Below are 25,905 nucleotides of genomic sequence, written 5' to 3' on the forward strand. Positions count from 1 at the left end.
GGGCTGGGAAGATAACTCAGACAGAAAAGTGCGTGTCCTGCAAACATGAGGACCCAAGTTCAATCCCCAGAACCCATGTAGTTTGTTTTGTTTTTTGAGCCAGGGCCTCACTGTGTAGCTCTGGAAGAGGAATGTGTACTCTTAACCACCAAACACTCAAGCAATTCTATCCAGCTCTAAATATTTTATTTTAAATTACACACATGCATCTGTGCACATAAGTGCAGAATGCCCACAGAGGCCAAAGGCATTGGATCTACCTGGAGCTAGTGTTAAATGCAGTTGTGAGCCACCCAACATAGATGCTGGGAACCAAACTTGGGATCTCTGTAAGAGTAGTTGTCTTGGCCTGGAGGGATGGCTCAGCCGTTAAAGGCTAGGCTCACAACCAAAAATATAAGAGTAGTAGTCTTAACCACTGGGCTATCCCTTCAGTGCCCACCCCCCACTCTGGCCATATCTTTTAAAAAGTTTTTTTTTTTTTTTTTGGCTATGCCAGGTATAGTAGCACACACCTTTAACCTCAGCAGTAGGGAGGCAGAGGCAGGCATAGCCCCGTGAGTTCCAGGCCAGCTAGAGCTATTGTGAACCCTGTTGTAAAAATAAAAAATCTATGTGTATGGCGATTTTGCCTGCATGTATGGCTGGTACCGTGTGCCTGCAGTGTCTGTGAAAGCCACAAGAGGGTGTCTCTCCCCCCCCCCCCCAAACACACACAAGAGTTAAGGACAGTTGGCTGCCATGACTGAAGCTTCTGCAAGGCCATCAGTACTTGTCCCTAAGCCATCTTCCCAGATGCTGTGTGTTTTTCAGGGAGACGGTCTCACTATGTAGCCCTGGCCGTCCTGGAACTCCTTATGTAGACCAGGCTGACCTCAAACTCACAGAGATCCACCTGCCTGTCTCCTGATCGCCCTGCCAGTGGGACAGTGCTTCTCCGTCTTCCCCGGGTGCTGCCACCAGCCTGCCCCACAAAGCTCAGCTCCTTTGTCTCCATCCTGATTCATCTCCCACCAGCCAATGCCCCTACCACCTCTGGGACAGTGCTACAGGGTCAGACTCCTGCCAGTTCGACACGGGGAACTTCAAACTCTGCCCTTCACAGCTCGGGCTCTGACATGACTCATGGCCGGCTGGGGGTCGGATGCAGAGCTCCACGGGGCTGCTGACTTTCAAGTCATTTTCCAGATAAAGAGTTGAAGGTAAACGACAGGTGTCTTTCAAGATGATGAATAGATTTGAAGGATTCATCCAAAATACCCGAAGAAATGCTAGCAGCTGCAAAGTGCTTAGGTCCGCTCCTGACACACAAGAGCCATTACCAGAAAAAAATAGGTCAAATGTCTTGGGTATTGAGGCCAGGAAATTGAGTTCTGGCAGCTAATAAGAATCACATGGCACACTCAAGGTGGCTTCTCAATGGGTGGAGAAAGGCTCAGTCAGACGTGGCGGACTTTATTGAAATGTTTTCTTTGCTAATAGCTGCTTTCATTTTATTTCCCAGTATAAGACCTTATTTCTGGTTGTAGTGAAGTTTATTCAATTTAGAGCTGTGTTATGATTAGGAGAGCCAAAGCAAGCAGGGCAGGAACACCTCCCACCACTTAGCAACCGAGGAGAGCGTGCATGCCACTTGGCAGCAAGTGCAGCTTCCACACAGGGACGGCTCCAAGTTCTGTGAGCCTCTGTGGCAGGCTAATGGTCTCCAGGCTTACACTTGCGCAATCTAAGCAGAGAAGTACTGGAAAGGAATTCTGTACATCAACCCATCCAGCCCACCCCCAGTTCGAGGAGTGATGGCTGGTGGGCTGGGTATTCAGGGCCCATGTATCAGCAGGCCCGGCTGTTTCAGCTCCTCCAGGGCACAGGACTGAACCCACTCACCCCAACTGCTCCTCAGACAGCACCCAGGCTATGACCCTGTTTCTTTCAGAACTGAAATACAAATCTCACAGCCTGCTGTGGTCTGTCAACTCTACCCACTAGGCAGAAACCCTTTGCCAAGCCTGGCTCGCCGCTGCATGGCAGGCCATTTTCACTGCTCTGCCAGGTTGTGGTGTACGTGAGATTTTTCCCCACTTCCAGGCCTGCCCACCAAGCCTTTGTGAGTCTTGATCTCTGCAAACTGGTTCCAGCTATTTGATATGTGGCCTAAAAGCCAGAAATGACGAGTTCCTTTCTAATAGATGCATTTGAAACCAAGCAGGCTGTGATCAGTCTCACAAGCCAACTGCCAACTTCTCCGAGCCAGTCTGCACAGCTGAGAAAGGCTGAAAAGGCTGTTAAGACTGAAGGGAAATGGGCATCAAGTTTATTTTGGCACTACCTTTAAAAAGGCAATTCCTGGGCTGGAGAGATGGCTCAGAGGTCCTGAGTTCAATTCCCAGCAACCACATGGTGGCTCACAGCCATCTGTAGTAAGATCTGGTGCCCTCTTCTGGCCAGCAAGCATATATACATACAGAACATTGTATACATAATAAATAAATAAATCTTTAAAACAAACAACAAAAAAAGGTGATTCCTTCCCATTGCTGCAAAGTGCACCCACTGAGTGGAGACTGGGTAGTCTGGACCACTGGGAGTTGATGTGTGGAAGGTCAATCTATAGAAACCACTGCATGTCTTTCTATAACCTAAAACTGGAAATCAAAGGAAGGCCAGATGTGATGGTACAGGCTTCCAACCTCAGACTTGGGAGCGAGGGCAGCTGGGGCTATAAAGCAATTCCAAACATGCCTGGCTTTGTTTCAAAACATGGAAAACAACTGAGTGAGTTGATTATCTTCTGTACTCCTAGGGAACACAGAGCTTTATGCCCAGGGCGTGCCAAGTCAAGTCTGTTGTTCAAGTTCATGGACCAGAACCGCAGCTCCCAGCCTTCACCTGCAGCCACAAGAGCTACTCCCCCTTAGCACCTACCCAGGGCCCCACGCCAAAGGCTGCTCAGCTCTCCATTGCATTAGGAGTGGTCCCCAGAGATAGTAAGAGGGGTTCCCCATACTGATGACAACTGGAGAACCCAGGGTGAGGTTCTGGGGTATGACGGCAACCCAGGCCACTGAAGGACAGGGCTAGTCAGGAAGGAGTCAATGCCTGGAGGACAGTCAATCTCGGCAGCAACAACCCAGTGCACAGCCTCCCTTCTCCAGGACCTGGGTGTTCTCCTAGAAGGCCAAGCCCCACTGCTCAGGACTTGGACTGCGACTTAACGCAGGGCAGGCTGGACACAAGCCAGAGTCTCTAGGGGAGACTCAATGTCTGGGAAACACATAATGTGAGCACCAAGTGTCAGCCCGAGCCCCACAGAGCCCAGTGGGGGTCTCGCATCCCACCACAGACTTCCTCTGCCGGCCCATGGCACTCATAAGGAACCAGGGACTGTTTGGCTCTTTATTATATCAGTAGAAAAGTAACTGTACAGATTTGAGTGTAAGAACGGAGAAGAGGCAGAGGGGCCCCCAGTATTAAAGACTGCACCCCCAAGCCAGAGAATAGTCTGGGCCTAAAGCGAGGTCTCGGTCTGTATATTTATATGCCCGGGCTATCTGGATGCCCCTTGGACGCCTGCTAAGTGTGCTACCCCCGTAGGGGGCATTGGGATTCCTTGCCCAGCAGCTGGGCCTGAAGAGACAACGGAGGCTGGGCCCTAGAAACGGCCGAGCACAGTGGCCAGCAGAGCCATGCGGATGTACATGCCGTTCTCAGCTTGGCGGAAGTAGGCCGCTCGGGGGTCCGAGTCCACCTCCACACTGCAAGAGAAGGAGAGCGTTACCACCCAGCTCTAGGAGAACCTGTCCCGGCGGGCACACGAGGGCTCCTGAACAGCAGGGCCACATCACCTTATCTCATTGACACGTGGCATCGGGTGCATCACCACCATCTTTTTCTTGGCTCGGGTCATGATGTGGGGAGTGAGGATGAACTGACCAAAGCACTGCAAGGTAGGCAGGGTCCCCATTAGGTTCAGGACAGAGGCGCATGCCCAGCCTTCCCGCCCTCTTCTATGGATGCTCTACAGCCCAGCCCTGGGCCTATGCTCACAGCTTCGTATTCTTGGGCAGAGCCAAATCGTTCTTTCTGGATGCGAGTCATGTAGAGCACGTCGGTGTCAGGCAGGGCCTCCTCGATGCTCTCAAACTCCTCCTGGAGAGGGAGCCCTTGAGTCAGTACTGAGTTCTCACCACCGTCCCCTCAGCCCCCAAGATGAGATGAGCCACCAGGAGCTCACCTGTTTGGTGCCCCGTGAAGCCACAAAGTCCCGGACGCTGGCTGGCATGCACAGGCTGGGAGGTGCCACATAGCGTAGGCTCACACGGTACTGGGTGAGCAGGCAGGCCAGGGAGTGCACTGTGCGCCCATGCTTCAGGTCACCTACCATGGTGATCTAAAGGAGGCAGAAGTCAGCAGACAGACACAGCAGGCACCCGTCCTGTCAGCTCAAAATCTCGGCCCTCAGGACTAGAGACACCACTCCTGGACTGCCTCCGCCTGCTGCCCCCCCCCCAACTCCTGGCACCCTCACCGTCATGCCGTTGACAGTCCCCAGCTCTTCTCGGATGGTGAAGATGTCTAGTAGGGCCTGAGTAGGGTGTTCTCCAACCCCATCCCCAGCATTGATCACTGGTCTGCGACAGTGCTTAGCCGCCAGCTGGGAAGACAGGAGGCCATGTGGAGAATCCCGCCTTCTCCATTTCCTAGGTCCCTTCACCCGTCCAACCCAACCTTAGACTTGTGGGCACAGGACATGCGAGCAGGAAGGGACACGATGTTCCTTGGTCCAGCCTGGGTCACCCCATCTCACCTCCACAGCCCCGGGCTGAGGGTGCCGGAGCACGACGACGTCGGCGTAGCAACTCATGGTCTGCACTGAGTCGGCGAGGGACTCGCCCTTCTGGACGGAGGACGTGGCTTCTGAGAAGCTGAGAACAGCGCCCCCAAGCCGGGCCATGGCTGCTGCAAAGGAGCTGCTGGTGCGGGTGCTCACCTCGTAGAACATGGAGGCCATGACCTTCCCCTGAGGACAGGACGGAGAGGAAGGGGTGTGTGTGTGCGTGCGTGCGCACCTCAGGAATGTGCACAGGGCAGCACTCACCCTCCTCTTACACCAGAGGGCGCTGAGACCCTCCCCTGAGACCTGTCACAACTTGACATTTCCACACTAGCATGACTGGAAACTAAGGCCACCCCTGTGTGTAAGACCCCAAGAGACAACATCACAGCTGTCTCCTGTGACTACCCCCATGTGTAGGTCAACCACGGCTCGAAGGCAGCCAAGGGGACAGGGCCAGATCTCAGGGACCTTCCAAGCAGAGCCCCGCAGCACAGTCTGATATATACACAAAGGGACCAGGTAGACCCACTGTCCACTACACCGCCCTCCTGACCTTTAGGATGTCGAGGCTCCGCTCTTTCTGAACCATCATCCGTAGTGTGTGCGCCACGTTGAACAGATGGGACATCTGTGAAAGACCGTTGAGTCAGCCCCATGGGTCCTGCCACCAAATCCTCAAACTCTGGGTGTCGCTGCCCTTTCTCCCCCAGGCACCTGATCCTTAGTGAACTGCTTGACAGACAGGATGTGTTGGCCCACTAAGGAGTGTAGCAGGGGTGACGTCTGGGGGTGCAGCAGGCCAGAAGCCCCCAGGTTCTGAGGTGATGCCTGTCTGGGTACTGGCGGTGCAGGGTAGCAGGGACCATCAGGGGTTCCCATCAGCTCTGCAGTGAGGGGCAGTACAGAGACGCTGGTCAGAAGGCCACCATACTTGGACCAGGCTACAGAAGCCCCTGGGTGAATATGCATCAGGCTGGGCTCACCTGGCTCCACTATCTTCCTGGATGGCTTCTCTTTGGGTTCCTCAGCTGCAAAGGGCAATTGGACAGAGGTCACCCGGTGGCCGTGCTGTGGTGGGCCAAAGTCACAAGGACCTCTGCTCCCGGTGCTTGTGTTAAAGCCACCTCAAACCACAGGTGCTACAGCAGGTTAGGGGAGAGCAGGAAGGATGCAGCAGCTACGGGAGGGACCCGGGACTCCTGGAGGGGATGTGCTGCATGGGTCAAGTGGTGCCCTCCCAGGGCCTTCCCAGCTGGCATCAGGGATCTGAGGCAGAGGAATGGCCAAGTTCACACCAACCAGCAAGCGGGATTTACCCCATGCTCGGCTGACCCATGAGATCCCAGCTCCAGGGCGGAGGTACATAGCTGCCCACAACGAAAAAAGGCCTGTGAGAAAATGCTATGGGACGCTTGCTTCATGCTGTAGAAATTACTTTAGTCAGAGAAGGATGCAGTGGCTCAGACTAGGAGCAAGGGAAGGAGACAGGTAAAGGACAAAGGAGCCCCGAGAGGAAGAGCCTGAATCAGTTCCTGGGCAGTTGAGCCCCAACCCTGGCCCATTATGGATGCTGGGAGGAACAGTATCCATCCCCACACAGGTCAGTAGGAACAAGCCTGCGTCCTGTGCCACGGGACCCGTCTTACCTGGCAAACCTGGATCAGAGGCTCGGTGGATTCGGGGTGGTAAGTGGAAGCGGCCATCAGGAAGGCCTGGCGTGACTCGGCGTGGTCTCTCAGGGGTCTGAAATGGAGACGGCCCAGCATGTTGAAAGTGACTGACCTACACTGGCCCACAACAGTCCCTTAGGAAAAGCCAGGGTCCCCCAGTGCAGAGCCCACTCCATGGCACCTCTGTCCTGCTACAGTCTCCCAACATGTTGCCAACGGTTGGTGGACACAATTGGCCTGTTTGAGGTATGTGCCAATCTAGCAACAAGGCCTGGGCAGACACAGTAACTTGTGATTTTTCAGAGCTGACTTCCTAAACTCAAAGCCAGGTCCATTCTGGATCAGGGAGTGTGAAACTGCTGCAGGCCCAGCCCCAGGGCACGCCCCCCATGGCCAGATCCAGCCCCAGGGCACGCCCCCATGGCCAGATCCAGCCCCAGGGCACTACCCCCCCCACCCCCACACTGATGACCAGATCCAGCCCGGGACAGAGTGGTTACCGTGGTTATTTCTGCTGTGGCAGGAGCTGAAGGAGGAGGCTGGGGAACAGCTCCCTGAGGCCACTTCCGAACATCTTGTCCATAGCCTGGGGGTACCAACACCTGCACACAGAAGGCAAGGGATGTGAGGGAGGAGAGCACACAGGGGCTCTTAGAGAAGCAGACACCAGTAAGCAAATGTCACCTGGGACACAGCAGTGGGTCTGTACTGGGCAGGGGTAAAGTGAGAATCCTGCCAAGACGTCACCACCGAGACCAACTGGGGCCACATGTACCTGTCCGTCGATATAAGCAACCTCTCCTCGTAAGACCACACGGCGGATGGTACCCTTCACCTTCTGCCCTTCAAATGGCGTCCAGTGGGCCTTGGAGAAGGGCATGTGGCTGGGGATTGTCCACTCGTGCTCCAGATCCACCTGCCCAAAGGGTCAAGGGTCACACAAGGGTAAGGTCTCCAGAGCACAGCTCTGAGGGCGGCACTCTCCCCACCTCCGGTCCCTGTCCCCACACCTCTACATAGGTGTCCTCCTGAAGGGGCAGGTGGAAGATCCGCCGCGGGTTGTGGTGTAGTCGCTGTAACAGGTCATCCAGACTGAGGCGGCCCTCACTCACAGCCGTCAGCAAGAGCGGCAACATGGTCTCCAGTCCTGGGAAGCCAGGTGGAGGCTTGGGCCCACACTTCTCCTCCAAGGTATGGGGAGCTGGAAGAAAGCAGCTGTCACTCTGGGGGGCAGGCCGGAAAACCTCGTTCCAGTCACCGGCTTCACTCCCAAACACAGTGGCCATGCTTTCCTCTGTGGCCCCTCTGGGGCTTGGCCCCTGCATGCGCAGCCTCACTCATCTCCCCCCAACCAGCACTTGTCAGCTACCCACTACCGCGTCCCTGAACTCACCATGGTCTGAGGCAAAGCAGTCGATGACAGCCATGTTCTCCCACAGAGCTTCCATGTCCTCTCGGGAACCAAGCTCCGGCCGGACCTCTCCCTTCCCAGGTCCCAGGCGCTCCAAGTCTTCCCGGTTTAGGAAGAGATGGTGGGGTGCAACCTCACAGGTCACTGGCAGCCCCTGGGCCTTCGCAGTTTTAATCAGCAGGATCTAGAGAAAAAGCAGGGCGATCCACAGGGGCCCCCAACATGCTCTGCCCTACAGAGCACCGAGGGCCAAACGTGACAAGGCTTGGGCTCCTGGGCTCCCTTCGCTGCACTCACCTCTTCCTTCCGAGCCACGTGGCATATGTGTACTGGGCGCTGGGTCAGCTGAGCCACCATGAGAACCGCAGCAACGCTTTGCCGCTCGGCATGGGCCACAATGGGGAGGTGGGAAGGCCAGGTCTCAAAATGCTGGGCACAAAGAATTGATGAGAGAAACTGATGAGCTTTTGATTCCCTGTGCCCCAGAAGAACCTGAACCCCCTCTGCTGACAGCCCACGCAGACAAGGCCTCAAGCCAGGAGACAACCTGTGGTGATATATTCCCTACCTCCATCCACTGGGCCACGCTGTCCAGCCGTAGCTCAGAGAAGGTCTCATTGAGGTAGAGCTTTAGCCCCGCTGCAGAACCAGCCACGGCACCCAGAGTCCCCGCGTTTTCAGACGAAGCCCCAAGGAACAGGGCAAAGTCACAGCGGGCACCGGCCTCTGCCAGCTAGAGAAGATACACACAAGGTAAGGGTTGCTGACATCCATGCCCACACACCAGCAAGGTGCCAGAACAGAGGGAAAGAGGTTCAGGTAGGCAGGGGTATAGTGGCTTACCTTCTGGGCCAGGGCCAGAGCAGGGGCATCGATGATGGGGGGCCGGGTGTTAGGCATGGCACAAACCATGGTGACACCCCCAGCCAAAGCAGCGGCTGTGCCTGAGGCAAAGTCCTCTTTGTGTGTCCCACCTGGTTCCCGAAGGTGCACATGGACGTCGATCAATCCTGGGGAATGTGAGGGGCAAGGTCAGAGTTGGAGTGTGAGAGAATTCACAGCCGCTAATGCAAGCCCCTCAGTCAGGAGCACCACTGACCAAGGGAGCTCAGAACAGAGCCTCTAGGAGCTGCCATCAGTGTCCCAAGGGACACACTCACCAGGTAGTCGCACCAGCTTCTGGGAGGTCATGCAGTCAACATGGACTTTCAGAGGAGGGGCAGGGCCAATCTGACCTAGGGCCTGCAAGGGGAGGGCAGTCAGGACAGGCTTAAAGGAAGGGTAGCTTTGGGAGGAGAGGTAGAAGCCGAGTTCTCTCCATCCCACCTCACTGCCTCTGGACCTACAAAGCTGCACCCACACAGCCTTTCCACACGGCCCCCTCCCAACCCCAGACCACGCCCCCCTCCCCCATCACAGCAGCGGCCAGCATGCGGGACCATGTCACCTCCACAAAGAGTTTGGTGCACTTGATGTCGATGATGAGAGGGACAGAGAAGTCAGCAGCCAGGCGCCGGGTACGGTAGCCCTTGGTGACAAAGGAGGAAAGACGGCGACCCCCAGCCCCGCGCATCGACAGGTTGATCACTAGCTCAAAGTGATTCTCAGCCAGCTGATCCAGGATGCTCCGCTGGGGTGGGCACTCGCCATCCACAGCCTCTTCAAAGTGCCAGTCCACAGCAGTTACCTGCCAGCCCAAACGAGAGTCAGGGCCACCTCACTCCCACAAGCGCCAGGGAGGCTTATCTGAAAGGCTCTGGTCCCAGAGTCCATGATGAGGAGAATGAGAATCCACAGGCTGGGGGCGAGGGGCTGCCTCTAGTTGCTATTGGCAAGGTATAGTTCTCAACAGAAAAAGTATTTCTCCTCTGTGCAAGAAGTATGAGCTCACACGCATGTACACACACACACGACTTGGGAAGTAAAAACACAAGACCACCAACATGTCAACAGTGCAGGAGAACCTTCGAGAAACTTCTTTGCTTTCTTACATACCCTGCTTGGGCTACACTGGGGAAGGGGAAAAGGGGAGCCTCCTCTAGGGCCAAAGGGGGATGGTGGGAGGCCACCACGTACCTTGACCCCGTGCTCAGTGTAGAAGTCAGCTGTACCCAGACTGGCATAGAGGCTGTAGCCCAGGCTCTCCAGCAGCCGCACAGTTGGGAGCAACTCACTTTTGTTCTAGAACCGGGCAGGCGGAAGGAGACAAGTGAGTCCTGGCCTAGGAAGCTGAAACCGTGTGACTTCTGGCCTTCCCCCTCTCCCCCACCCCCTGGCGGCCTTAGTACCTTGTAGCTGCCAATGGTCAGAAGGATGTTCTTCTTTGGGATCTTAAAGCCAGTGCTGAGCATGGCTTTGAGGTAGGCCTCACAACGGCTCTCTCCAAAGCCAGCCACCTCCCCAGTGCTGGTCATCTCTACGCCCAGCACCACGTCAGCACCAGCCAAGCGGGAGAAGGAGAACTGAGGCACCTGGGGGAGCAGCAGGACCAAAGTGTCGGGAGAAGAGGCAACAAAGGGGCCCTGTCTCCATCACCCTGGCACAGCAGGGCTGGCCTTCCCTGAGCCCTGCTGCTCCCACACTGCCTCCACCCTGGCTGTTTCCTGGCCCTAACACAGCTCCAAGGAGCTTTGTAAATCCAACAGCCGTACCATTCTTGAGACTCAGTTCCAATACCACCCCTTCTCCCAAGCTTTCCCAGAGCACCCTTTTGGAAACAGCATCGCCCATCTCCAAACTCCTTGTACATTTGGTTTATAACTTGGTTATGTAGGTGTATCACAGACTGTTCCATAACAGGCTATTTTTGGACCAAACTTCTTTTGCCTCCTACAGGGTAAGCTCTTAAGGGACGATGACCATCTTATTATCCCATGGTTGGGCATCGATGCCTTGCGTGGGTGAGGGTTTATCTGCTCATTGAGCACTACTCCTAGGCTGAGCGGCAGAGCACTTGTCTCGCATGCCTGAGGCCCTGGGTTCAAGTCTCCAGTACCACCAAAAATATAAATAAATTAATCAAACGAAGCAGCCAGGTGTTCCACAGTTTGCAGAACCATCTAGTTTTTAACCTAAGTTCTTTGTAACAACTAGGAGCTTTGTACACCAGTCTCAAGGGCCCGTGTTCCCCTTACCTTTACTCCCACGACTCCAGAGCCGGTCATGAGCCCCACGGGTTCTACCTTCTCTCCCATGATGATCCTCGTGGCCAGCGCCACTAGGTCAACACCTAGTGTTTTGGACACGAAGGGGAAGGAGCGAGAGACACGCACATTGCATTCAATGACTTTCAGCTGGTCATCCTTGGGGAAAGAACATCAGATCAGGCCCCGTCAGCCCAGGTGGGCGGACACTGCTCTACGAACCTGAGTTCTCACCCTCATTCTCGAGTGAGTGATCAACTGTGTGACTGTTACAGCTCTGACAGTGCTGTGGACTCTGGAAATGACCCCTCCCTAGCTCTGCTGCCCGCACGGATGAGGGTTATAGACAGTGGAACACGGAGGAGCTGTAGGCTCTGGTCCCTTCCTGTCGACTTATTACCTTGGCAATGAGCTGCAGATTGAAGGGCCCAGTGACCTGGAGCTCCTGGCCCACAGCATGCACAATGGCTTTGATCCGCTCCAGAGTTTTGGGGGTGATGTCTTGTGGGGGGGTCACTAACGTAGCATCCCCTGAATGCACACCTGCATTCTCCACATGCTCAGAGATGGCAATGGCCGACACGATGCCATCGCAGGCTACAGCGTCCACATCAATCTCCTGGGGGCAGACACAGGTAGTGGGATGTAAGACAGGGCCATTTCCGATTCCTGCTGCCCTCCCTAAGAAGCTCCGTCTGTGAAGCAGCACTAATACAACCCATCTTTCCGAGGCCACGGTGCCTATGGCTCGGCAGGAATGCAGCCTTCTCTGGGGCTGGCGGGGAGGAGACGCTCACCTTTGCTTCTTGAATGAACTTGGAGATGACCACAGGGTGCTCCTTGGAGACAGCAGCTGCACTGCTCAGGAAGCGCTCCAGGTCCCCGTCAGTGTAGGCCACATTCATAGCAGCTCCGCTGAGCACATAGGAGGGGCGCACGACACAGGGGTACCCCACAGTCTGGCAGAACTGGCGAGCAGACTAAGGGAACAGGTGGCTCAGCAGGGCTGGTCACACTCACAAACAACATCCAATCCCTAGGCCTCCTGCCAGGTCCCAGCCTACCTCAAGGTCGCTGAGCTCACGCCACTGAGGCTGGCTGATACCAATGGTATCTAGGAGCCTGGAGAACTTGAATCGGTTCTCAGCTGAATCAATGGCTTCAGGGGAGGTGCCCAGCACTCGGCATTGCTGCCGATGCAAAGCCATGGCCATGTTGTTGGGCAGCTGCCCCCCCATGGACAGGATCACACCTTCAGGGTTCTCCAGCTCGTAGATGTCCATCACCACCTGTAGTGCAGGAGAGGAAGCAAGGGCAACAGAAGGCTTGGGGGCTGACCTTCTCACTCACTGCTTCCCTCAGCCTGATTAAGTGCCAAAGGCTGCCCAGCCTGTCCCATTCATTCCCTGGGTACCCTCTCACCTCAAAAGAGATCTCATCAAAGTAGAGTCGGTCACACATATCATAGTCGGTGCTGACTGTCTCCGGGTTGTAATTCACCATGATGGTCTTATAACCCATCTGCCATAGGGCGTAGGTGCATTAACAATTAAGAGGAAGCACAAAGAGAAAGTGAGTCAAAGCTCCCACTGCAGCCTGCCAGCCTGCCTGCTTCCTGTGGAACAGCTACACATGGGGAGGAGATTCAGGCAGTGAGAGGGAGCAAGAGAGCTTAAGGAAGGACCCTAACCCAAAACCTACGACAGAAGGTGCAGCCATTAATAGGAAGACTAGGGTCTCACGTGGGAGGACAGGCAACTGCCACAGAGAGCAGGAAAACTAGGAGCAAAGGACTCTGACCTTCCGGAGCTGCTGGATGCAGCCTACAGCACACCAGTCAAACTCAACACTGGAGCCGATCCGGTAGACGCCAGAGCCAAGGACCAGGACGTGAGGTGTTCGAAAGTCGAGGTCATGGGTGTTGCCCCAGTATGTCAGGTACAGGTAATTGGTCTGTGCTGGCCACTCAGCCGCAACGGTATCAATTTGTTTCACTGCTGGGCAAATCCCCAGTTCCTGACGTAGCTTCCGAACAGCCAGCTCTGTGCTAAAGGGACAGAAACACAGTTGGGCCTTGGGAATAGAGCAGACTAATGAATGCTAGGGCAGGGATGAAAAGGAAAACATCCTTGGACAAATGAAGGCAAGACCAGGCTTCCCACCAATGGCCCCCCACCCTTGCTGGCCCGAGGCCCTCCCCACCATCTCTGACCTCAGGACTGCAAGAGCAATCTGTTTGTCTGAGAAGCCAAGGCACTTGGCCTGGTGCAGGAGGTCTTGGGGCAAAGGCTGTCCACGGTGTTGTTCCAGCAGCTGGGCGTGGGTCACGATGCGCTTCATCCGGTGCAGGAACCAGCAGTCGATGCGTGTGAGCTCATACAGGCGCTCCACTGAGTAGCCAGCCCACAGAGCAGCGGCCACCACAAAGATCCGCTTATCAGTTGGTGTCTCCAACTCCTGTTGGGGAAGAGCACAGATGGATGGGTGCAGAACGGTGCAGGGGTAGGAAGGTCTGTCCAGAAGTGAGAAACAGCAAATCACCACATGACCACTGCTGTAACTGTCTAGAAGTTCTGGCTGAGGGGCAGAGTGGAGCAGGGCCCACGTCAGGGTGCTTTCGGGAAGAAGAGCTGCTTACCACATCACTGACTGGCTTCACTGTGTGGTCAAAGCCCACACAGTTCTCATCCACCATGCGCAGGGCCTTCTGAAAGGCCTCTTCAAATGAGCGGCCAATGCCCATGACTTCACCTGGAAGAACAGGATGAAGGACAGAGAGTGGTGTGGGTGGGTACGTGTAGTGATTGATGCCCAACACGCTCATGGGCTTTATTTGAATCTTGGCCGTGGTGGTGGGTTCCATGGTGCTTCGCCGTTAAGAATCCTGAAAACCACCTCTTATTCCTACCATTTTCACAGACAAGCACAAACTGTCCTGACTCAACACGGAATCGGCATGCTGAAAAGGGCCTGTTGTTACTGGGATTTATTAGCTAACGGCAGCAGAACACTCTACTGACGGTTGCCCAGCTCTCTGGCTCACTTCATTCACACCATGATGGCACCATCTGGAATGTTTCATCCTATAGAACATTAAAAGGTCTGGATAACAGGAAGATGATCCTACTACTCCTTGAATCCATCCTTAGCCAACTGCGTGTTTTAAGATTTGAAGGCCCACATGATAGCACAGGCTGGCGGATCTTGGTGAGTGTGAGGCCAGCCTGGTCTACATAACAAGTTTCAGTCCAGAAAGGACTACATAAAAAGATCCTGCCTCAGAAACAAACAAACAGCCGGGCGGTGGTGGCGCACGCCTTTAATCCCAGCACTCGGGAGGCAGAGGCAGGCGGATCTCTGTGAGTTCGAGGCTAGCCTGGTCTACAAGAGCTAGTTCCAGGCCAGGCTCTAAAAAAGCTGCAGAGAAACCCTGTCTCGAAAAACCAAAAAAGAAAAAAAAAAAGAAACAAACAAACAAGGATTTGAGGTGCAAAGATAGTTCAGTCAGTATAGCACTTGCCTAGCACCTGAGTTCAAGTCCCAAAACCCAGACAAAAGATCGGTGTGGGGGCACAGCTTCCAGTCCTAGAACTGGAGATGGGGATCACTGGCCAGTCAAGAGAAAAGGCAGTGGGTCAGTGGGTGACAGCACGTGGGGTCGTCCTCTGGCCCCCTCACGTACCAGTCAGCACACCCACCCAAACCACACCCAGATAAGCACGGGCTTTGGCTCCAGGGCTTCCCCCTATGTTTCATAGACAATTACAGTATAAACCTACGTTCTGCTTTCCCCCAATCATAAGCACTTCTCCACATGGCCCCATAAGCACTCCTTCAATTCCTACACGCTTTCCCATCATTTAACTGCTGAATTACTACAGGACATTGAGCTTTTAAGTGTGGATGGTTATGAGCCTGGGATATTTTTTTATTTTATTTCAGGTTACTACTTACAAAAAAATTTCCGGAGGTGCAAGGGCCCTCGGTAACTGTGTAGCTCTTGTCAAGTACCAATTGCATCACATAAACTCCTGTCTACAATACAAAGTATAAAGTATAACAACTCCCTAAGAAGTGAGAATGATCATTTGGGTGATTTTTGCTAAACAGTATCTTGAAGGTTGAATGTGGTGGCTCATGCCTGTCATCTCAGCATTTTTGAGGCAGAGGCTGGAGGATCACTCTAAGTTGGAGGCCAGACTGTTCTATACATAGCAAGTTCCATGCTAGCTATGGCTCTATAGTGAGACCTTGTCTAGGGGGAAGAAATTAAGAGACTCAAGCAGAAGGATTGCCAAAAGTTTGGATAAAGTATCTGGGCTACATAGTGAACACCAGGCCAACCTCATCTACAGAGCGGGACAGTGCAGGGCCAGAGCCTCTCTCAAAAAGACAAAAACACAAACTTATAAGCAGTAAGCAGGAAGATGGCATTTCAAGAAGACCGGAGGAGTGTAAGATATTTCAAAGTCTCAGCTGGGACTCAATCTTTGTCCTATTTCCAATCCATTTATTTTAACCATAATTTAATTATGGCTCCAGTCCCATGTTTATTATAATTTTCATATAACAGAAATTCATCTCCAGAAGGAACATCTTGGCAGTCTTGTAGGATTTCTAAAAATTCTGAAATAATATCTGAGCTGACTTACTTGTTCAAAAGCCACTCCCACTCTAAATGGAGACTTGGAGCAGTGACATGCTTCTCCAAATCAGGTGGCCTCTGAGCTAGTGCATGTGCACGCTCACCTGAGATGGGGCCACTGCAGGGACACTACAGAGCACACCAGGACTTAGATCCCAGCCTGCTTCACCACTGCGTGGTCGTGACTGTCACACAACGCTCTAGAACAATCCACGGGCTTTTCATTTTGTTTTTGAGACAGGGTGTCACTCTCACAGGTTAGGCTGGCCCAGAACTTACTATGTAGCCCAGACTGGCCTTGAACTTACAATCCTCCTCTCTCTAACCCTCCCAAGTGCTGAAGTTCTTTGTCAGGTAATTAGTGCTGTCTTGCTCTGATCTTAACACCCTGTTAAGACAAAACTTCATTGTACATGCTGGAACTTGTTGCAGTTTAAAGCAACAGCCGGAACCTCTGATGGTTGCCCAGCTATCTGGCTTGCTTTATTCATCCCATGATGGCACCATCTGGAATGTTTCATCCTTTAGAATATTAAAAAGCTTGGATAACAGAGAGACGATCCTACTATTCTTTGAATCCACCCATAGCCAATTACATTTTTAAAAAGTCCACCTTATAAAGTGGCAGAGGAGGAGATAGGCTAAGAATGGCTAGCACCATGCTGACTTCAGTTTAGAAGGGATCACTGAGAGCAGCTTCCCACCTGGGCCTGGCGACCAGTGTTCAATGCCCGGAACTCACGAGAAGGTAGAAGGACTCTAAAATTGTCCCAACTCACACATCCATACTGTGGCATGCACATGCCACCCTCACAGATATCACACACACAAGCACAATACTGTCAAATTTTAAAAATTAAGTAGGATTGGGGCTGGAGAGATGGCTTGGCAGTTAAGAGCACTTGTGTTTTTCCAGAGGATCCGCATTCAGTTCCCAGCACACACATGGTGGCTCACAACCATCTGTTCCAGGGGACCTGATATGTTCTGAGGCACATACAAATATGCAAGAAAAACAGTCACATGCAGATAAAATAAATACCTAAAAAATAAACAAGGACTCACAGGAAAGCAAGAGTAACTCTCCCCTGAACAGATCCTGAAGCAGAGAGTAGAAGGTCGCTAGCATTTATCAACCTAACGATGGGGCCGTGGAGAAGATGCCATGCGGATGAAGGTGCATCTAGGGGACCAGTCGCAAGGATAAGGGCAGGAGCAGTGAACGATGGCCTCACAGGACCTGGTTGTTCACACTGTTCCTTTGTGAGCCTTCAACCAGGTCACTTTCTTCCTGTGGCCTCTCCATTTACTCGGTTGTTAAAGAAGAGAGAAGACCCCAGGGACTATCCCAACACAGGTTTCCAGATGAGTCTGACCCTGCTCCGGACGATGACCATCCAACCTGAAACGCACCCATTAACTCTGAAACCATTATTTCTAAGTTAATACCAATAAAGGAGCAGGGAAAATTCAGGCCACACTAGATATCACTGACATTCTAGACCAGTGGTTCTCAACCTCTGGTTGTGACCCTTTTGAGGATCACATATCCGATATTCATTCTGCATATCAGATATTTACATTATGATTCATAACAGTAGCAAAATTACAGTTATGAAGTAGCACTGAGATCATTTTAAGGTTGGGGTCACCACAGCCTGAGGAATTGTACGGAAGGGTTACAGCATTAGGAAGGCTGCGAACCACTGGTCTAGCATATACAACGATGTAATGCCAGCATCTTGGTTCTACAGGACCCCGGGAGTGCAACACTCACCCACACTCTTCATACAGCTCCCAATCTTTGTACTGACACGCAGGAACTTGCTGAGGTCCCATCGGGGAATCTTTACCACACAGTAGTCCAGGCTGGGCTCAAATGCTGCTGTTCCCCCCGTAACAGAGTTCCTGAGCATCAGGAAGTTGGGATACCAAATGGACAGAGGAGGAAATGCAGGGTGAGCGTCTCGTCACTCTTGCAGTCCCTATCTTCTGAATGCTTTCAAGTCCCCCCTCCCCGACAGCACCTGATACCTGAGCTCTGGCAGGGGAATGCCCAAGGCTAGCTTGGCTGCCACGTAGGCTAGAGGGTAGCCTGTGGCCTTACTGGCCAGGGCAGAGCTGCGGGAGAGTCTGGCATTTACTTCAATGATGTAATACTGCAAACGGGAGAACAGAGAGAAAAAGTCATTGGTACCTGACCTAGAAAAGTGCTCAAAAATGAAAGATGACCGCATCCCCAATAGGGTTGGAGTGAAAGGGCCCTCTCCAAGCTCCAACCCTAACCAAGATCCTGGCTTCAGTGTAGAGTGGGCAGGACCAAGAAACCTATTAACCTCGAGGCCCAAAGACCAAGATACAATGGTGCAGTATTAACTTCACAGGCTCACCTGCTCAGACTCTGGGTTCAAGGCGTACTGCACATTGCACTCCCCAACAATCCCCAGGTGCTGGGTGACCTTGATAGCTGTCCGTCGCAGAAGTTGGTACTCTCTGTCATTCAGGGTCTGGCTGGGAGCCACCACGATAGACTCACCAGTGTGGATGCCCAGTGGGTCTAAGTTCTCCATGTTACATACCTACGAAGGGGGGTGGTGGAGGTCACCAACGAAGGAAGTCAAAAGAACCAGCAGCCTACATCCCCAGGTCCTGCTATGACTGGGGCTAGACTACTCGAGATTCTGCTCATCCATGAGTTCAGATGCCTGGGCCACCCTGCACCCCATCACTCACCGTTACACAGTTGCCATAGGCGTCTCTCACCACCTCATATTCAATCTCCTTCCAGCCCTTCAGAGACTTGTCTATCAGCACCTGGCTGGTGTGGGCGAAAGCTGGGGCCACAAGAGCTGACAGCTCCTCTTTGGTGGAGGCGAAGCCGGAGCCGAGACCACCCAGGGCAAAGGCTGCACGCACCAGCACAGGGTAGCCCAGTCTCTCAGCAGCTGCCTGAGCCTGCAGTGAGCAGAAGACGTGAACCAACAAGTCTTTTGCTACTGCCCAGAGGGCTCCTGAACCCAAAGGAAATAAGATACAGAGGAAATGACCTCACTCTTTACCCAACCACTCACAAACCTGCTCAAGAGAATTTGCCGCTTCACTGGGGGCTACGTGCTCTCCAATCTCAGCCATCCTGGCAGCAAAGGCTCGTCGGTCCTCCGTCAGTTCAATGGTCTCCACGGGTGTACCCAACACCCGGACTCCATACCGAGCTAGTACCCCAGCTTTGGTCAGCTCCACACCACAGTTCAGGGCTGTTTGGCCCCCAAAAGTCAGTAAGACACCATCTGGGCGTTCGTTACGAATCACCTGAGGCAGGAGATAGGAATCCAAACCATTAGGGGAGAGTAGATCAAAGCAGTTTAGAGCCCCATAGGTACCAGTGAAACCCCTTGCCCATCAAGAGTCCCCTCTTCCAGCCACCCTTATCTGAGCCATACCTGGGTTACGTAGTGAGGTGTTATGGGAAGGAAATAGACCTTGTCTGCCAGCCCCTGAGAGGTTTGCACTGTGGCAATGTTGGGGTTGATCAGCAATGTCTGGATGTTCTCCTCCTTCAGGGCTTTAATTGCCTGACAGGACAAAAATGGCCTATCAGCCTCCTTGACAAACGACTGAAGCCTTAGGCCAGCATTTCTCTTCCTCTCTCCCTTCCTTGTACTCCAGTCCTTAATAAGGGACTTCTGTACTTCACAACCTCATCCATCTGGATGCACGCAGACCTCCCCGGGCCATTTCATCCCTGCTAACAGTGCCCAGGCCTTAGTCCTTCTCCTTATGACTCCATGGGTCGCACATCCGGATGGGAGGCAATAGCCACACCTTACCTGAGAGCCCGAGTAGTCAAATTCTCCAGCTTGGCCAATGGAGAGGCCCCCAGAGCCTAGGATCAGAACTTTCCGTGGTGGTGGAAGCCCAGAACCAGGAATGGGAATCCCAGGGGGACAGAGGCGCTGCGCCAATCGCTCTTTAACTGTGAACGCAAAGAAAGTCATTGAATGCCAAGAGAGTGGGCCTCCAGAAGCCATGCAGATTGAACCCTTGTTCCAGAAAAGAAGTACAGAGCGCCTGAGAGAGGAGCCCAGGACCTCCAACTGCCCGGGGTTGCTTCTCTTCCTCCCCCCCAAACACAGCCTTTAGAATAAGTCCATCTTGGGCTTGTCCTGAACTAGCCCCGTTCTTAAGTCCACAAAGCGGCTTACCTGTCTGGCCCCCAGGGTTCCCAGCTACAGCCTCTCTCACAGTTTCCAGAAATATATCAAAAAGCAGTTCCATATCTGAAGGGCCAGCGCGGTGCTCTGGGTGAAACTGGACACTGTCAAAGACATTGAATTACAGAAACCTCTGACGTCACGGCTATGGTTGTGGCAGCCTCCAGGGTCGAGGTCCACGGCTGCTGGGCTTTCTTTGCCCATCTTCAAGGCCCCTTGTTGCCCCACGCACCCCACACTCACCTGAAAAAGGGAAGGCTGTCGTGGACAATGCCTTCATTGGAACAGTCATTGGCGTTGGTGAAGAGAGGAGCCCAGCCTGCTGGCAGCGAGTCTGCATCCACAGCAAACCCGTGATTCTGGGACGTCAGGAAGCATCGCCCGGTGCCCACCAGTAAACAGGGTTGGTTGTGGCCTCGGTTTCCGTACCTAGATAATGGGACACTGAATCAACTGCTCTCACCACCCTCTTGTGACTAAAGCAAACTCAGCCCTTTCAGATCGCATTGCTCCTGACAGCTCGAAGCCAGTTTCCACACCAGTAACCCCCAGCTCTCAAGACAGTGCCCTCCTCAATTACATCCCAAGTGCTGGCTCCTATTCTCCCAAGCCCCACCTCATTTTGTAAGTTTTGGCCCCAATGGCTAAAGCCAACAGCTGGTGTCCAAGGCAGATTCCAAACACAGGTCGGGGATTGGGCTCAGACAAGACGCGGTTCAGTGTGGATACCACACCAGGATAAGAGGCAGGATCACCAGGTCCATTACTTAGGAAGAGACCATCATATTCTGGAATGGGCAGAAAAGGTGGTCATAAATGGGATTTCAAAGACACCCGAGGGCTGACGAGATGACTCAGCAGATAAAGGCACCAACTGTGCAAGCCTGACGACCTGAGTTCGATTCCCAGAACCCACAAGAGACCTGACTTCTTAAGGTTGTATGGCACACACTTGTGTCCCCCACAGTTAAAATAATAGACCACACACACACACACACTCTCGACTGTGAAAACGGAGCCCCTGGTTTCTACCTTCCTTCCTACAACTCACGCTGACTTTCACCACCTGTTCTGAGGGACAGCTCTCCCACCCAAACAAAAGCTGCTTGTCTGCAAGGCCCCAGATACTCACTCTGGCTGTCTAATTCATGGTTCCACGGAACCACAGTAACCTCAGCCCCAAGCTGGCAGAGACATCGGATCTGATTGTACTTGAGGCCACAGTCCAGAGCAAAAATCCGAGGGGCACCCCCTGCATTGAATACCCGTGGAGTCTGAGGAACAAAGAACAACAGTTGGCAGCCACAGATCGGCAAGTGAAGACATGCCCACACCAAACCCCATCTCTTAAGTCCTTGAGTTTACCCCACTTGTGGGCACCTCCTCTGTACCTTAATAGAGACCTCTGGTGCCAGGGGCCTGGCATTGGGGTCCACGAATGGCAGGGCTGAAGGCTCTGTCCCACTCTGGACCAGCTTCCCCAGTAGAGACCCTTGTTCCCGTAACTTTTTAGTCAGCTCCCGAGTGTCCACTCCTATCAAAACAGCACAGCTTCAGATGACAGTCACCAGGGAGGGCAGGCGTTCAGGAACACTCCTGCTCCACGGCCCTAAGTCAAACCCAACTGCCCCATGGGCTGATGGAGGGACCCTGCCCAAAATGAACCGTGATCTACAGCGATCTAATTACTGAAAATAACTTCTAGAGAAAAACGAAAAGGCTAAGTGACATTAGGAATAAGAACATAAGCTGTGCACAGTGGTGCAGTTGGGAACATTGGCCCTTGGGAAGTGGCAGGAGGGTCGAGTGTTCAAGGTCATCTTGGTCACATATTGCCTTTGAGTCAAGCCTGGGCTACACATACCCTGTTTCAAAAGCTCAAAACCAACCCCCCCCCCCCCCCCCCCCAAAAGGGGGAAAAGGGGAAGACTACACAATTAATTCTCTTAAGGAAGAATAGTTTGTTTTCATGAAATAGTTACAGGATCTACAGATTATATTTTACACGTCAGCAGATATCCACTGAGGATACAGCAGGGAGCAGAGCTGCCTTTCAGACATGCATTAGCCAAATGCAATGTAACCATGTAAAAATCTGCTGAGAGTCGGACTTAACAGGCAATCCAGGAGCTAGGTTTGCTTTCTTTAGAGTTTTTCCTTCTGAGCAATAGTTTGGGTTCGTCTTTAATCTAAACTTTGCACATTCTGCATTGCAACCATAGACTCGGGAACTAACAGATTTCAGAAACCTGTTTCTTTCCAGCTAGGCCCACTGCCCTATACCCAGACATTCCAGTGTGTGCGATCATACCTTGCAGGCCAGGGATGCCGTGCTGCTGTAGCCACTCATGCAGGGTGCAGGTGGCACTCCAGTGGCTGGGCGTGGGACAGCATTCACCCACCACCAGTCCTGCCACGTGGATCTCCGAGGATTCAAACCACTACAGATGGAAAGAGGAGACGGTGAGGAGTCCAGAGACAACGCCCTGACATTGTCTCTGTTAGGCCCACAGTCTGTCATTCCTTCCTGCTTTCACAGGTAGTCCTGAACATGGGCCCAGAGTGCAAGGAACAGAAAATGGTATTTTCCCTTGTCCTAAAGCGAGTTTACAAGTCTTCCCTGTGAGCACCCGACTCCCGCATATCCACTGTACATTAGCTTCCTTCAAAGATGGAACCCCTTCCACTTCTTCCTTCTGTTTCCAATGTGTCAGGAATGTGTACTTGCACCTGACACAGACTGGTGCTGGGATTAAAAGCGTGACTTCCTAGTACTGGGATTAAAAGTGTGAGCCACCACCACCTGCATTTGTTTCAGCATTGACCTTGAACTCAGAGTCCGTCTGCCTCAGTTTCCCAAATCTTTGGATTAAAGGTGTGTGCCACCACTCCCTGACCTCTAGAAGCTTAGCTTTACCCTTCTGATCTTTAGGCAAGCTTTATTTATTAAAACATAAATAAAATACAACTATAAAAAGATATTCGCACAGAACATTACAATAGAACAAAGCTTCCCAGGTGTGGTGCTGCACGCCTTTAATTGGATCACTGAGTTGGAGGCTAGCCTAGTCTACAGAGTGAGTTCCAGGGCAGCCTGGGCTACACTGAGAAACCCTGTCTCAAAAAAACAAACAAACAAATTTTTTAAAAAGTTACAGGGTATAATACCAGACAGATATGTCATTTTATCATTTCATTTCAGATTATAGTTTTAAAAAGATAACCAATTTATTACTCCAAAGAAGTACATTATAGTAAATTTAAAAGGACACTTTGTTTAGAGACAAGTTCTCACTACATAGCTCAGGCTGGCCCGACCGAGATGGGCTATGTAGAGCTAGTCTGCCTCTACCTCCCCAGCACTGGGACTAAGTGGGTAGATGCCATACCTGACCTGGTAAAGTTTTTGTGGGAGGGATTAAATGACATTCAAGACAGGCTGGTGGCATGTGTCTATAATCCCATTCCTGGGGGTTGGGGGGGGGGACAAGGCAGAAAATTGCCAATAGTTGGAGGTCAGTATGGCTTAACAATAGTGAGTACCAGGCTAGCCTGGGAAACACTGTCTCAAAAAGAAAGACTCCAGGGATGGAGGGGTATGAATTAGCAAGATCTTGTCTTGAAAACAAGCTAAGTGAAAAGTTGTATTTAAAGGCAAAATATTGACATTTGCAACCCCAGCACTGCTGAGACAAACATCTGCAAGCTTGAAGGCAGTGTGGGCTTCACAGAGACCCTGGTCCTTAGTGATGATGATGATGATGATGTACTCGCCGTACTTGCAATCTCAGCACCAGAGGAAGCTAAGGTGGGAGGGTTCTGAGTTTGAAGGTCTACCTGAGCTGCAGCCCTCCCCAGGGTAGGTGGACTGACCCACGCACACAGCTTCAGGCACAGCGAATGCATTGGGCTGTAGGAGATCTCAGGGGTCTAAATTTTTGACAATTCACATGTTAACCAAATTCATAAGATACTACGATGAAAAACTTGCAGGAATAACAATTAGTGTGCCCTTATTCAGGGCAGGCTTCAAAAATAAGAATTAGTCAGGTGGCGGTGGCACGTGTTTAGTACCAGCACTCAGGAGGCAAAGGCAGGAGAAGTTTGAAGTTAGCCTAGAATACAGTATCATATCTCCAAAAACAAAAAATATAAAAATAATTTTAAAAGAAGGAAAAGTTTAAAGGTTTGGTAAAGTATTAAATGTCATGACTTGGGAGACAGAGGCAGGTAGATCTCCGGGAATTCCAGGTCAGCCAAGGTTCGATAGGAAGACACCATAAGACTGGAATCGGGGCTTAAGCAAATTTTGTGAAATACTGTATCTAGTCTATGGTGATTTCTATTATCAAAATTATTGTGTTAATATTTGTACCTAACTCTCAAAGACAACTTAGTTTCCAGATTTTACAGAATGAATGGGGAGGACCTCACTACATGAGGAAATTTGAGTTTTTCTTTTTCTTTTTTTTGGTTTTTTGAGACAGGGTTTCTCCGTAGCTTTAGAGCGTGTCCTGGAACTAGCTCTTGTAGACCAGGCTGGTCAAAATTTGAGTTTTCTATCTAGAAACAAATACTATTGAGAAGCAGAAAATAAAAGAATGCCCGGAGTCCAGATGGTGATCAGTGTCACGGATGTAGATGAACTGGCAATGATTGGTACTAGAAGGGGTACAACCCTGGTTTCCAGTCTCTTATCAACTTATAGGATCCTAAAGTAGTGACACTTAACCTGTGGGTCACGACCCCCAGGCCAAACGACCTTTTTACAGGGGTCGTCTATGACCATTGGAAATATCAGTTGTTTACATTACAATTCACATCAGTAGCAAAGTTACCGTTATGAAGTAGCAATGAAAATAATTCGGGGATCACCAAGACATAAGGATCTGTATTAAAGGGCCATAGCATTAGGAAGGCTGACTACCTAAAGGATCTTGTTTGCCCTATGACTGTTACTAAAAAAAAAAATTTAAAAAGCTTTGTTGGTTCTTATGAAATAACTAGAAAAAGTGCACCCCTTGCATTTCATTTGGATAACTACTCCCATAAGCCCTTTGCCATTTCCTATGGCCCGTACCTTTACTTCACACAAGACTCTGAAATGGGGTACCACCCGGAGGCTCTGCGGTCTCCAGCTCTGCCTTTCAAGGTCCCTAAAAGCCCTGTAACCACGGCCGCCTTAGTGCTTTCCGCTCTCCTCTAGGATGTCCAACAGAGTGTCACTTCACCGTTAACTTCTGATCTGAGAAGGGATGTAGAGAAAGCACTGGGTGTGACTACCTTGCTCAGGCCGAACTCGTCCTCTTCATCTGAGGGAATGCCGTAGTTGCCGATGAGAGGGTACGTTAGCACTAAGATCTGAGCTTTGTACGAAGGGTCAGTGAGGGCCTCTGGGTAGCCGACCATGCCGGTCTGAAACACTGAAGAAAGAGGCAGAACTGAGTTCTGGCAAGGGCAGCCTTCAGAACACTGCCCCGAGCGCAGCAAATCCCAGAGGAGATGACTGCTTCGGTCGTGAGTGGTGAAAGGGAGCTGGGGCTGCGGCCACCGAATCGGGGAGAGGAGTGTGCAGGAGGGGTGGACAGTTTAAGCAGAGTGGGATGAGTCGGCAGCCCGCCCGGGCTTGCTTACCCACTTCCCCAGCAGTCGACACAGCGGCCCCAAAGGGCCGGCCCTGCAGCACCGACCCGTCCTCCAACACCAGGGCCGCCATGGGGTCGGAGCTGAGACCGGGCGAGCACAGAGACGCGGGAGGCGCGGCGAGCCTCACTGGAACCAAGCGAACACCGCGCGCCGGAGTTGGTCCACGTGGCTCGCTGCGCGGAGCGCTGGAGAGCAGGCGGGCGCGGCAGGCGGGAGCCCTAATCGTACTGAGCTGAAGCACGACTGCGACGGCGCAGGGAGCCGGTAGCGTGAGGGGCGGGGCCGGCACGTAAGGGGCGGGACCATGGGGTGTGTCCTCAGCATCACACCGAGCACCGAGCAAAA

At 52.3% G+C, this 25,905-nt stretch overlaps 1 protein-coding gene across 2 annotated transcripts; it reads right to left on the bottom strand.

Annotated features, from left to right (window-relative positions):
* Positions 1 to 3,379: 3,379 nt before the first annotated feature.
* Positions 3,380 to 25,874, bottom strand: Cad (carbamoyl-phosphate synthetase 2, aspartate transcarbamylase, and dihydroorotase). 2 transcript variants are annotated; one of them, XM_038318166.1, is made up of 45 exons: positions 25,549 to 25,874; positions 25,198 to 25,337; positions 22,226 to 22,355; positions 21,306 to 21,448; positions 21,047 to 21,188; positions 20,531 to 20,702; positions 20,158 to 20,343; positions 19,906 to 20,018; positions 19,531 to 19,676; positions 19,144 to 19,275; positions 18,779 to 19,012; positions 18,437 to 18,658; positions 18,094 to 18,282; positions 17,738 to 17,862; positions 17,481 to 17,611; positions 13,697 to 13,809; positions 13,271 to 13,515; positions 12,859 to 13,105; positions 12,481 to 12,579; positions 12,123 to 12,347; positions 11,856 to 12,038; positions 11,459 to 11,677; positions 11,050 to 11,217; positions 10,204 to 10,386; positions 9,992 to 10,096; positions 9,363 to 9,602; positions 9,076 to 9,157; positions 8,759 to 8,925; positions 8,484 to 8,648; positions 8,213 to 8,344; positions 7,898 to 8,099; positions 7,515 to 7,705; positions 7,280 to 7,420; positions 7,005 to 7,106; positions 6,481 to 6,577; positions 6,151 to 6,201; positions 5,818 to 5,862; positions 5,549 to 5,718; positions 5,388 to 5,462; positions 4,805 to 5,017; positions 4,526 to 4,651; positions 4,232 to 4,387; positions 4,045 to 4,146; positions 3,843 to 3,937; positions 3,380 to 3,752 (listed from the first exon to the last, which is right to left on the bottom strand). In XM_038318166.1, the coding sequence occupies exons 1-45, from the start codon at positions 25,628 to 25,630 to the stop codon at positions 3,650 to 3,652; spliced, it is 6,729 nt and encodes a 2,242-aa protein (XP_038174094.1). In that variant the 5' UTR covers positions 25,631 to 25,874; the 3' UTR covers positions 3,380 to 3,649. The 2 variants fall into 2 exon arrangements, with proteins under 2 accessions (XP_038174094.1, XP_038174095.1); XM_038318167.1 differs by lacking the exon at positions 6,151 to 6,201 and having other exon boundaries at positions 25,549 to 25,873.
* Between the last annotated feature and the right edge of the window lie 31 nt (positions 25,875 to 25,905).

The sequence above is a fragment of the Arvicola amphibius genome, chromosome 2, assembly GCF_903992535.2.
Source record: "Arvicola amphibius chromosome 2, mArvAmp1.2, whole genome shotgun sequence".
Taxonomy (NCBI): Eukaryota; Metazoa; Chordata; class Mammalia; order Rodentia; family Cricetidae; genus Arvicola; species Arvicola amphibius.

Coding starts and splice junctions, on each gene's coding strand:
- Cad (XM_038318166.1), bottom strand. CDS start 25,630: ATGGCGGCCCTGGTGTTGGAGGACGGGTCGGTGCTGCAGGGCCGGCCC. Junction 18,283..18,436: donor CCTATGGCAACTGTGTAACG/GTGAGTGATGGG, acceptor CCCCCTTCGTAG/GTATGTAACATGGAGAACTT. Junction 10,097..10,203: donor TGACCATTGGCAGCTACAAG/GTACTAAGGCCG, acceptor GCCCGGTTCTAG/AACAAAAGTGAGTTGCTCCC.